Below are 13,556 nucleotides of genomic sequence, written 5' to 3'. Positions count from 1 at the left end.
GGATTCTCCAGGCAAGAACACTGGAGTGGGTTGCCATTTCCTTCTCCAATGCATGAAAGTGAAAAGTGAAAGCAAAGTCGCTCAGTCGTGTCCGACTCTTAGCGACCCCATGGATTGCAGCCTAACAGGCTCCTCGGTCCATGGGATTTTCCAAGCAAGAGTACTGGAGTGGGGTGCCATTGCCTTCTCCGGAATCCATGTATAGATATCCTAAAATTCTAATATTTTGAAAGTTTTCAGAATGCTAATAGGCCGAAGCAATGGCCAGATCTTCCATTCCATTGTAAAACACTTATGTTGATAACAGATTTTAAAAGGAAGTTTTATATAAAATTTCATTTTTTGCCTTTATTGTATTATGATAACAGATTTTTAATTCTTGCTATGAAATGATGCTGTATATTAGTGAAGTGCTGGCAAATAATACATCTTTATTTTTAAAAACATCCTAGTAATGAAATTAATCATTTCTTTAGGCCATAGAAGCTGAATTGGCATAATGTTATAAACGAACAGTTGAAAAAAAATTGTCTATTTCCAAGCTCCTCTTAAAGGGAATGTTTTAACAATATTTTGATGTTAAATGGAAGGGATAAAGGTTGTTCTTTTTTATAACCCATTTATAATTGTTTAGTTATATAAATGGGAGAAGGCAATGGCAACCCACTCCAGTACTCTTGCCTGGCAAATCCCATGGACGGAGGAGCCTGGTAGGCTATACAGTCCATGGGGTTGATAGGCGTCAGACACGCCTGAGCGACTTCACTTTCACTGTTCACTTTCATACATTGGAGAAGGAAATGGCAGCCCACTCCAGTGTTCTTGCCTGGAGAATTCCAGGGACGGGGGAGCCTGGTGGGCTGCCGTCTATGGGATCACACAGAGTCGGACACAACTGAAGTGAATTAGTGGCAGAAGTTATATAAGTGCTTACTCTAGTCAGCTATCATTTTTCTTACCCATGTTTTAAACAAGAAGTGTTGAAGATGTTGTTTTTTAATATGTTTCCTGCTGATATTTCCCTGTTAATGTGAGTGGGTGTATGTCTGTGTAGAATGATGGGTGTGAATAGTGTCAAATGGAGCATTAAATAGGAGCAGATACCTATAATACATGCTTACTTTGTAGTTGAATTTATCATTTGGTGAAAAAGTAAAGTTAATCAGTATGGCTAGCTTGCCCGTTTTCAGATGATTTAAACAGTAGTATTTTTTATTTATAAAGTATTTCTTACTTTTCTCTGTTTTTGAGGCACTGAGAAAATGAGGCCTAGTGATAATGAACCAGGAGAAGGCAATGGCACCCCACTCCAGTACTCTTGCCTGGAAAATCCCATGCATGTAGAAGCCTGGTAGGCTGCAGTCCATGGGGTCGCTAAGAGTCGGACACGACTGAGTAGCTTCACTTTCACTTTTCACTTTCATGCATTGGGGAAGGAAATGGCAACCCACTCCAGTGTTCTTGCCTGGAGAATCCCAGGGACAGCGGAGCCTGGTGGGCTGCCATCTCTGGGGTCGCACAGAGTCAGACATGACTAAAGTGACTTAGCAGCAGCAGCATCATAATGAACCAAAATAATTAAAATCTTACACAACATACAATAAAAAATAAAAGAAGAAATATTGCTATTGCTTGTAAGATGCAAAGTTATATATCTTACAAAACAGAATACTTTGTACCATTTCCTTCCAAAGCAGAAAATTATATTTTAGCATAGACAGTATTTTAGTGAAAGTACAGCTTTGCCAGTCTAAAATGCTACTAATTCTTCTCATTGCCAGTGTCACTGATTAATAGTGGTAGAGGAATTCATGATCTTGAGTATTTTTACCCTAAATTTTTGTTACTCATACGAGGTACCTAGTGGTTTCATACTCATTTATTCTGAAATGGATAAGAAATTATTAGGTATTCTAATTGGACCATTGACAGTTGTCTCCCTTTGATATCAAATGAAAGTGCCATATATCTTTCATATTATCATACATTCATAGGAAAGAAAAATTAGCATATTTTTACAAATAAGAATGAGGATTTTAGGAAAGAAAAAAGAGTTGCATGTCTTTGTTAACAAACTTAGAACAAAACTAGTATAAATATTTACATTGATTATTTCTAAGTGTCTTTATGAAATGATCTTAAGTTTGGAATGTAGTGTTTAAAGTAATGATATTTAAATCTAACATTGATTTTAAAAATAAATTTTTTATTTATTTGAAGTTAATTCATAGCTAAGCTAGTAAACTTGATAATCACCTCTTACACTACATGGAATTACTTTATGATTTATAGCTTATTTTGTTTACAAAATATACTAAATATACTAAACTACTGTTAAGCTGTTGTATGTATGTGCATGTATTATATTTCCAAATTTTAAACAAGATTTATATCTACTTTTTTAAAGACGGAATTGGAAAATATTGAAGTGACACAAGGCATGTCAGCTGAAACAGCAGTAACTTTCCTCAGCCGATTGATGGCTATGGTTGATGTACTTGTATTTGCCAGTTCTCTAAATTTTAGTGAGATTGAAGCTGAAAAAAACATGTCTTCTGGAGGTTTAATGCGACAGTGCCTAAGGCTAGGTAAGTCTGTTAAAAATAATGGTGCATGTTAAATAATTACCTACAGATCATTTTTTTATATTCTGTGATACATAAAGTATCCGTGATACAATTTGATTATGTAATGTAGAATTACTAAATTAAAAAAAAATAATATCACATTGGAGATTTCATGGAATAAATCTTTAATGGATTCTAATTTGAAGCTGAAGTTCCAGCACTTTGGCCACCTGATGCGAAGAGCTGACTCATTGAAAAAGACCATGATGCTGGGAAAGATTGAAGACAAAAGGATAAGGGGGTGGCAGAGGATTGAGATGGTTAGATAGTATCCTGACTTAATGGACTGTGAATTTGACCACACTGGGAGAGAGTGAAGGATAGGAAAGTCTGGTGTGCTACAGTCCGTGGGGTTGCAGAGTCAGACACAACTTAGCGAATGAACAACAATGAAATTTGAAATAAAGTCAATGTTGAATATATTTTGAGCTCTTTCAAAATCAGTAGGACAATAGCATTTTTTATTGAAGTGATTTTAATGTAAATCCATTTATGAATTCTTTTTTTTTTTTTTCTGTAAATGAATACACAGGCTGGTTATCTTGGGCCCACAAATACATCAGAAAACCAATAGCGTAGCTTTATAAACAATGCTAAAGGATAAAATTGACTATGCCAGTCTCACTGTTTTTTGGAATGAACATTTAATACTAGTAGATATTACTATAGCTATGATTTTTTTGTTGCTATCTTGTGTTACAAATAAAATTTAGCCCTGAAAACTCTTGGTAAATTTGACCAATTCCTTAGGCAGTATTCATTCTTACATCTTTTACCTTTTATAAAGGCAAAATTTAATTTTACTGTTTAGTCTTTACAGGGGACCAGACAACTACTGTTTTTAGACAAAAATGGCTACTGTTTTCATACTTGCCTTAGAGTGTGAACAGGGAGGATATGAGAAAGTCAGGCATTTGATAGGATGTTCTTACATGTATTCTTTTCACCCATTATTTTTAAAGTTATGTAAAAATCTTCATATGTATAGTTTCAGGGTACAAGTTTCTGATCCAAGAAAGGAATAAGAACTTGATTTAAGAATGGTGGAATAAATCTACTTTTTACTGCTATTTTGTATTTCTTGTGACGAATCATTTCATATCCTATTAGGGAAAGATTGACCATATGGATAACTTCAGCCAAGAGGTGTAGGATTATTTACTGTGGGCCATATGGACATTTCCACTGGTATTTAATAATAGCTGACAGATTGAGCTTTGTGAGAAAGAGAAATATTTTTTAATGCCTGAATATCTTAAAAACAGCATTTATTTGGTTATTGAGAACTTTTGTTTCTGAATATATTCCTAAGTTTTACTGCTGATTTCATTTTTAAAATGATAATTTTTAGCAGATTTGGTTTTTATCATTCACAGGGAATTTTTATGTGAGTAATAATGAGGTAAACAATTATGTGTCAATATATATTGTTTACTCTTCTAAGCACTTTGCATATATCGATCCAGCTAATCCTCAGGGTAGTCCTCTAAGGAAGTCATTTTGTTTATACTCATTTTACACATGAGGAGACTGAGGCATAGGTAGTTGAAGCAGCTAGCCCAAGATCACATAGCTCATAAGTGGCAAAGCCAGATTTCAAGTTTATGTGGACTGATTCCAAAATCTATACTATTTATTACTATGCTTTGCTGCTTCTTATAATAATTAAGTAAATAGAAAGCGAGTATGTAATTATTGAATGTGCTGCTTGATGAAGGTGACTTTGCCACCATGAAAACAAGTTGATATTGGCACTTGTCAGACTTGGCTGTATGGAGTACCTCATTATTATTGCCTAAAATGGGGAGCCGTGCTCTGTATAGTCACTAAGATGGTCAAATTATGGGCAGATAATTATTATTTTTAAAAATCATCAAATATGAGTATGTTTTTAATCAATTTTAATTCATACATTTAAGAATTTTGAAGGATAGAAGGTGATAGAATAGGAAGGATATATTGGGAGCCTCAAATATCCTAGTAGTGTTGTATTTCTTGAGTTGGTTGATAGTTTATGGTAATTTGTTTTCACTTTTTTAATTACATGAATATTTTTGTGTGCTTTTCATTACTGTATTTTCTAATTAAAAATATTTATTGATCTGGTTGATTTTAAGAACCATAGTGGGATGGTGAAAGTTGAAAGAAAAAATAGAACCAAACAACTTTTAAAAACAGTATCAGAGTCAACAATTTATATTAATAATATGCTTTCATTTTTTAAAATAGTTTGCTGTGTTGCTGTGAGAAACTGTTTAGAATGTCGGCAGAGACAGAGAGACAGAGGGAACAAATCTTCCCATGGAAGCAGTAAACCTCAAGAAGCTCCCCAAGGTGTGACTGCCACAGCAGCTTCCAAGGTAATTAAACATTTTCTAAGTTAAATATAATTTACTTTTTTTTTAAGTTTGTGAGCACAAAGTGACAAGGAATCTCCAGTGCTGGCTTCTCTTCTTTCAAATTGTTAGGCTTCCCTGGTGGCTCAGACACTAAAGAACTGGCCTGCAATGCACAGACTTGAATTCAGTCTCTGAATCGGGAAGATCCCTTGGAGAAGGGAATGGCTATCCACTCCAGTATTCTTGTCTGGAGAATTCCATGGACAGAGGAGCCTGATGGGCTCCAGTCCATTGAGTCACAAAGAGTCAGACACAACTGAGAAACTAACACTTTCATTTTTCAAAGGAAGATTCTAGTCATTTCTAATTCATAGGATTCTTATAAAGATTATATCAGTTCATAGCACTGAAAAGTTCTTAACTATTACTAGCTTCAGTAGTTAAATTTTCACCGAGTTCAGTGTATGAATAATGCACTTTTTAAATGGTTATGCTTTGGGGGATAGAATTCCCATGGCATTCAACAAAAATTATTGAATGCCCATGAAATGAATATGTGGTATGCAGTATTTCAAAATGCAGCAGTGATTGTCATTCTAAATTAGCTCTATTTAACATATGTTTTTTGGAGAAGGAAATGGCAAACCACTCCAGTGTTCTTGCCTGGAGAATCCCAGGGACGGGGAGCCTTCTGGGCTGCCGTCTCTGGGGTCGCACAGAGTCGGACACGACTGAAGCAACTTAGCAGCAGCAGCAGCGGCAGCAGCAACATGTGTTTGTATTTGATTTGACCATTTGCATCACTTCCAAAGTTTCAGTAATGATTTTTAGGTCCTGTATGTTTGTTGCTTACTTCAGCTACAGTTTGGAATCTCCTACCCTTGCTTTTACTATTTTATTTTAGTCACACTGTAGACTTCATTCAGTTCATCAGAAGAATTTTTTTAACCTTTTAACTTTTACATAGCTTTGTTTTTCTTCAGGTTCCCATCCTTATTTTTCACCCCAGTAAATATGTTCCACTTTTGGTGTTACCTTAAGTTCAACTTTGAGTAAAATGTTTTCTAATACCTTCACTGCCAACTCAGTCTAGAGGAGGTTCCTTTGTTTGATACTTCTGTAAAACCTAGTATGTCTCTTACCACTCAGGGTACTTGTAATTAGATGTTTGACACTGACTAGTGAAGGTTCAATTAGTGAAGGTATGAAGAGTTTAATTTATTAAAAAAAATTCTGTCGCTTCAAACTTTTGCAGTTTTCAGTCAAAACAACCACACATTTAGTGTATCTGTATTATAGCCTCTTTCTTTTTCACTACTGTTAGAGACACATTCCTAGAATAATTAAACCATATATTTTACTGTTGACAAGTCTCCACAAAGCCTCCATTGCTTAGAAAATTAAATGCAAACACATTAGCAGTGTTGCTTCTACTTATTTGTGTAGGCACAGGAGACTGTACGTTACTTGAGTGTGTTTGTATCTTTTACATCTTTTCAATTGCAGATTGTGTATAGCATTGTGAATACTTTATAAAAGAGCACAAACTCTAGAATCAAACAGTTTGGAGTTTGTATCTTGCCTCTACCATTTACTGGTTTTGTGAAATGAAACAAATTTCATAGTCTCTTGTTCCTCAATTTTCCAGTCTTTAAAGTGGACATATATCTTAATTTGTATGGTATTTGTATGAATTAAATAAAAAACAGTAATATGTTAAAGTACTTAGTAATTTGAGAAATGAAGTGAGCATTTAATTAATGGTAATTCCTTTCTTCTCTCTAGGAGTTAACCAATCAATATTTATGTCATGAAATAAATAAGTTAGTAGTTTTGAGTGCTTAGATCTTAAAGGTGACCATAGTTAATTCAGTACATAATAGGGAACTTTTCAAGCCTGTCAAACCAAGTATTAGGTTGGTGCAAACGTAATTGTTCAGCAAATCAATGAGCTGCACCAAAAACTGCAACGCCTGCAGCCAGTGTTGGTCAACAGAAAGTGCCCAGTTTTTCTCCACAACAACACCTGACTACACGTTGCACAACCAACACTTCAAATGTTGAATGGATTGAACTTCAGAGTTTTGCCTCAGCTGCCTTATTCACCTGACTTCTCACCTCACTTCTTCAAGCCTCTTAACAGCTTTTTGCAGGGAAAACCGGTTCCACAACCAGCAAGAGGCAGAAAACTTTTCCAAGAGTTCATCGAATCCTGAACACATATTTTTATGCTATAGAAATAAGCAGAACTTATTTCTTGCTGGCAAAATATGTTGATTGTAATGGTTCCTGTTTTAAATAATAAAGATGTGTTTGAGCCTAGTTATAATGATTTAAAATTCATGGTCTGAAACCACAATTACTTGTATACCAACCTAATAGTACACTGATGATAGAATATGGACAGAAAAGCTCAATGAGCAGGAAATTCATGGTAATTGAGCTAGTCAGTCCTTTTAGCAAGAACCTTAGCAATGAAAATTAGATTATAAATTATGGATATAGAACTATTAGAGGAAAAGTTGACTTGGTAAGAAAACATATTTCAAAACAGAGAATCAGTGAACCCAGTTTGTGAGAGTTGTTTCCCTATTTTTATGCATTTTTAATGTGGCACTTGAATAAGTAAACCATAGTTAACAATAATTTCAATGTGTTACGAATCTGAGTGGACTTGTATTAGCCACACATTTTCCTTGGGCCTCATTTTTTATGTTTTCTAAAAAGGAGGTATTAAATAAGATTTTCCTACAAAACACATCTCTAATTAGATTATGGACATAGAAGTACTTTGTAAACTATAAAGTAGTACGTAGATTAAAATATATGTAATTTTTTCAGATATATTGTAAATAGTATATTATTTCTTTAATTATCCTTTGATAAAGATCATTAGCCTATTATTTAAATATTAAAGCCAAGCTCACCTAAGCTTATATAGCTGGTAAGTTTTGGAATTGTAATGGAAGTAAAGTAACTATCAGCCTTTAAATAGTGTATGCTTTTGTGCTGCAAGAGAATCAAATATTTTAATTTAAGAGGGGAATAGTGTAATTGAGGTTTATAGAAAATAGAAGGAGGTCTATTATTAAATAGAGTTACTTTTATATGCAGGAGTTGTATTTGATACTTCACATATATTATCTGATTTAATTCACACAATTCTTATGTTTTGTAAGTGAAAAAGTACTTGACTGAGTTTCAGGGATCTTGACTGTCTTACGAGTTTACTGTGTGACGTGTTACCTAAAATTTGTGGATTTTTGTGTCTTCAGATATAAAAAGGATTTTAGTGGTAAAGATCTTTAATGTCTTCCAGCTTTAATATTAAGGCCATGAGTAAAACATTTTTTGCTTACCTTTTTTGACTTTTTGTGGATCATGGAATGTTTTCACAGATGAAATCTCATATAATAATGTAATATAATAATCTCATATATTATGAAAACATGACGAATAAATGAACCTGATGACTTAAAGAGGCTTGTTAACTAGAGGTAGGGAATGTAAAGCCTAGAAAAAGTTAGTAACAAATTTGAGGTTGCACAGGAGAGATTTGAGCCCAGAGTAAAAGTTTAGTCTTTTTTTCTGCCACAGTCCTCCAGCCTTTCTTTATCTATAGCGGTAGCTATGCAGATGAAGAACAAGAACACTAGTAAGTGAAACCATGGTAAAAGTAGAAGAGAACAGTCAATAAATATTGTTCAGTGATGAGAGAAGGTAAAGTGTGTGGCCAGTTTAATTACAAAATTGAAGGTATTATTAATAGAAATTAATATAAATTTCTGTATTATACTATTTTTTCACAATTCTCTCTTTCTTTTTTAAGACTCCACTAGAGAATGTTCCAGGTAACCTTTCTCCAATTAAGGATCCCGATAGGCTTCTTCAGGATGTTGATATCAATCGCCTTCGTGCAGTTGTCTTTCGGGATGTGGTGAGTTATGCCTGCTTGATTTCCCAGAGAAAAAAGAAAACTTTTCACTGTAATTTGTATAAAATAATTTAAATTTCATAGGAAACTTGCATTTTAAAACTAAATGTCCTAGTGTCAGGGCTTGTAGGTTTATAATGTGCTTCTGTTTGTAAAATGATTAAGCTTTGCTTTCTCTGAAAGCTTATTCACTTTATTTTTTAATGATGTGAAAATTATAGTTAATTTGTATGTATACTAAGAATGAAGATAACTTCGAAGATTATAACCGATTTTATCTTGAATAACAATTCCTGTCTTTTAGTATTCCTTGCTCCATCTCTAGGTTCTGAATATTTTGTTGTTATCAATGTTCCTTATATTATTGGTAAAAGAGATTAATTCATAAAGATGTTCTTGGGAATTACTTTTGGTGGCAATTACTTTTGAGAGAAGAATCTGCATTTGGAAATAGAGACACCAATGGGAATTTGAGTTAGAAAGGTTGTTTAATAAAGCTTATTGAAAATATAGCTTAAGGATACAATTTCATAGACCCCTCCAATTATATGATCACTTATTCAAAGTAAGTAAAAATAAGATTGGCCCTTCCACAAATTGTGTAGAAGCATCCATAGCATTTCACAGCAGACTGAATGTTGGTAGTACTTCTTACTATAGTTGCTATTTATCAGCAATTTTGGATTCTATTTTACTTTTTTTAACTGATGGTTTATGAAACATAGACATTTATATTTTAAATTTGCATTTAATAATAACTTGGATAGAGTACTTTGTACTTGAGAAAGTGGTTAAAATATTTAATACATACTACATGGTAGAAATATATAATAAAAAAATTTACATTCTTTTTAATATATATCAGTTCTTATAAATCACTAAGAAAATTGCAACCATACCAACAGAAAAATAGGCAGTAGATATGAAATATGAAAATAAGGTGATAAACATATGATTTAAAAGTCATTATAACTAGTAGTCAAAGAAATGCAAATTAAAACAAGAGTAAGATATTTTTCGGGGAAGGCAATGGCACCGCACTCCAGTACTCTTGCCTGGAAAATCCCATGGATGGAGGAGCCGGGTAGGCTGCAGTCCATGGGGTCGCTAAGAGTTGGACACGACTAAGCGACTTCACTTTCACTTTTCACTTCCATGCATTGGAGAAGGAAATGGCAACACGCTCCAGTTTCTTGCCTGGATAATCCCAGGGACTGTGGAGCCTGATGGGCTGCCGTCCCTGGGGTCGCACAGAGTCAGACACGACTGAAGCGACTTAGCAGCAGCAAGATATTTTTACCAAAAACTAAAATTTTAAAATAATAGTATCTGTCATTACAAAGGTATACTGAAAGTGTTCTATCATTTATCACTGGTAGGAGTACAAATTGGATAAACTTTATAAATAGCTTTTTACATTGTGCTAAAGCTCTTATAAATTTGATGCCTATGACCCATTGGTTCTACTCATGTGCTTATCACAGCTGTCCTCAGGAAAATTGGCAACGTCATAAATATCCAACGCAGAGCATAATAAATCACAGTATATTCATTTAGCAAGAAGTTATGTAGCTATTAAAATCATATTTTTGAGGGAAACTTTGTGACATGTAAAACACTCATAATATATTGTAAGGGAAAGAAACACTATACAAAAGTACTTAGACTACACAAATACTGCATTGTTGTGTGTCACGTATACATACATGCACATGTTCACCTTTATTTAAAAAAAGGCACCCAAATGCTGCCAGTTATTATCTCTAGGTAAACACTTTTTATTTTGTACTTTTTAAAATTTCAATTTTTTTAATAATAAACCTGTATTGCTTTCCTAATTAATAAAAGTAAAGTAGTTTTTAAAATGGGAGATAAAACGCATTAATAGTGTAAAAATCTTGATGTAAGGATCTGCATAATCTGGACGTAGAAGAAAATACTTATGAACAGTTAAACCATTCAGAAATGGGAATTATTTATCCTGGAAAAAAAAATGTGTTGTGGAAGAATTTTTTTTAAATGATAGATGATTTAAACACGGATCATGTTTTCATCTCCAAGAAACTCACTCAGACCTAACATAGAAGGAATTTATGTTGTGTGACATTGCATTTAAATTGTTAGTAAGTTCTGTATCAGGTTATTATAGTGGATTGTATACTTTTTCTAATATCTATAGATGTTTTGTAACTATTGTATATTGGATAACCCTACAGTGGTTCTTACTAGCTTTCTTCCTGAAGGAAGGGAATTAATGTTCAGGTGTTCCTTCCAAACATCACTGAGGTAACATAACTTGTGTTCATTCAATTTACACTGTGTATCAGACACATATATATTACCCTCAGCTTTCAGTAAAAGGTTAAGAGAAAGCTAAGACTGAAAAACATTAAGATCACACAGCTAGTATGAAGTAGTCAGAATCCCAAATTAGGCCTTTGCAGAGCATTCTGTCTCTTTTACCACCATATTTCATAAACTCCAAGGAAGGCTTTTTTTCTTTCAAATAATCTCCAGAATTTGAAAGTATTTTTGAATTGTTATATTTTAAAGTCAGTTGTAGGTATTATAAGATTTCTACTTAACCTTTGAATTGTTCAAGTCACTTTATGTTGCCTTAAGTTCACAAACATATGAGATTTTAAAATTTAGGTATTTAAGGAAAAGGAATGTATTTAAAAGCTGTCTGTTACCCACAGAGTATGAAACACTAAATTCACAATATTTCAGAACAAATGTAATCTATTTTGGTCATTTTCTCCATTACCTATACTAATTCTATTTCAGAGTATTAAGTCATCTTTCTTGTTTGCTTTTTTTTTTCTGACAAATGCACATGAATTTTGAGTCTTGTTCACCTAGTGCTGAAATGAAGTAATAAATGTAAAGTGACTGTTTATAGAGTTAATAGACTTTAATGCATGTTTGTTTTCCTTATTTCTGTTTTATCTCTGGGCCATGGTAATTACTTGCAGTTTTGGTTTGAAGCATCACTTTTACCTAACTTAGAAAAAAGGCTTAATAACCATCTATTTATGATTCCTTAAATATAGTCTAATCTGAAAATAGTTTTAGAGGTCATTTAACATTTTTATCCCTCTAGGATAATTACCTAGGCTTTTTCGATAGAGCTTTCAAGGTTATATGCAGTTCTGCTTCAAAGAAATAAATAAATATTATCTCTTTATCCTAATATGGTCAGCCTTTTTCAGATCTTTTACCACATCACTGCTATCCTCTGGAATAACTTCATTTTGTCATTGAGCTTTTGAAATTTGGACCCTCAAATATTGGCTCCCAATCCTGCACTGGAAAAATGAGGTTATTTTTCCAGTACAGAATAGTGGGGCTGTTATTTATTTTTATCTGTTCATGTGTCAAACATTGCATTAGCTTTTTCTGAAGCTGCCATATTGAACTTGTATAAAATCCATGCTTTATGCTCCCTGATTTTTATATCTCCCTTATTTTACTCATATTTCCTGCTCAGGTAGTGATATGTTAGAATTGTATCTGTAGTCCAATAGTAACTTTATTCTGTTATTATTTTTCAGCTATAGTATTTGAAACTCTAGATGTTTTTAGCCAGACATTAAATTATTCTTTTCAAACTTGTGCTATCTGCATATCTTATAAATATGCATTCTCTGATGTTATAGAAGTAATAGATACTAGTGAAGAGGATAAATAATAAATTTTGTGGCATATTCAGCAAATTTTTAACATTCTCATTTTTTAAATTATATTTCAACCTATAAATCAGATGATATGTTTCTGGAGTTGTTTTTTTTTTTTTTAATATATACTTAGATAATACTAACAGTATATACTTAGCAAGTTTTAGCAAAAGTTAAATGTCGTATGTTTTCCTCCATAAAGAAAATAAAACAGGAATAGTTTCTTATACTCTGAGAACTTAAACTTAAAATTTTTTGAGTGTCAAAACTACCTTTTCATTTTATGCAGGATGATAGCAAGCAGGCACAGTTCTTAGCTCTAGCTGTTGTTTACTTCATTTCGGTTCTGATGGTTTCCAAGTATCGTGACATTTTAGAACCCCAGCGAGAGACTGCAAGAACTGGAAGCCAACCAGGTAGAAACATCAGACAAGAAATAAATTCACCAACAAGTACAGGTACTTAATATTTGTCTAATTATTTGAATTTTCATCATCATTTATCTCCTTTTTATTTAATTTTTACATCTAGATTTAAACTGGTTCTATTCATAATCATCTCAAGTATTTATAAGTAGGCAGTATATAAATGCCAATTTAATCTTGTTTAATTACACAAAAATGTAGAATGATATTGGCTATATTCTCATTTTATCAAGGTTTTGGGTTTAGTTTTTCTGTTTATTAGCATAAAACATTTATGCTACTACTTAATATACAAATAACTCATATATTTTAAATGTATTATTTTTAACCTTTATAAACATATGAAAGTAGGAGGTCCTTATAGAGTAGTTCAAAACCAACAGTAAGCCAAACTAGAAATCTTTGTAGCCAAGCTCAGTAGCATCTTTCTTTCTTTCCATCTGCCTTTCTTTCTTTCAATATGTGTAGTTAATTCAGTAGCTAAATATTCAGCCAGAGATGTATCATAAACAAACATACATTCTGAATTTTATACCAAAGTTGCATCGACTAAA

At 33.0% G+C, this 13,556-nt stretch overlaps 1 protein-coding gene across 6 annotated transcripts in view; it reads left to right on the top strand.

Annotated features, from left to right (window-relative positions):
• Positions 1 to 13,556, top strand: part of NBEA (neurobeachin) — a 674,548-nt gene that overhangs the window by 220,181 nt on the left and 440,811 nt on the right. For all 6 annotated transcript variants that reach the window (XM_070800567.1, XM_070800569.1, XM_070800566.1 and 3 more), the window contains 4 exons: positions 2,408 to 2,588; positions 4,857 to 4,987; positions 8,796 to 8,903; positions 12,867 to 13,035. In XM_070800567.1, coding sequence (XP_070656668.1) covers positions 2,408 to 2,588; positions 4,857 to 4,987; positions 8,796 to 8,903; positions 12,867 to 13,035 — 589 coding nt within the window. The remainder of the gene's footprint in view (positions 1 to 2,407; positions 2,589 to 4,856; positions 4,988 to 8,795; positions 8,904 to 12,866; positions 13,036 to 13,556) is intronic.

Source organism: Bos indicus, chromosome 12 (assembly GCF_029378745.1).
Source record: "Bos indicus isolate NIAB-ARS_2022 breed Sahiwal x Tharparkar chromosome 12, NIAB-ARS_B.indTharparkar_mat_pri_1.0, whole genome shotgun sequence".
In the NCBI taxonomy this organism is placed as follows: Eukaryota; Metazoa; Chordata; class Mammalia; order Artiodactyla; family Bovidae; genus Bos; species Bos indicus.
Note: the sequence above shows the minus strand (reverse complement) of the source record. Positions and strands in the feature narration are given on the sequence as shown.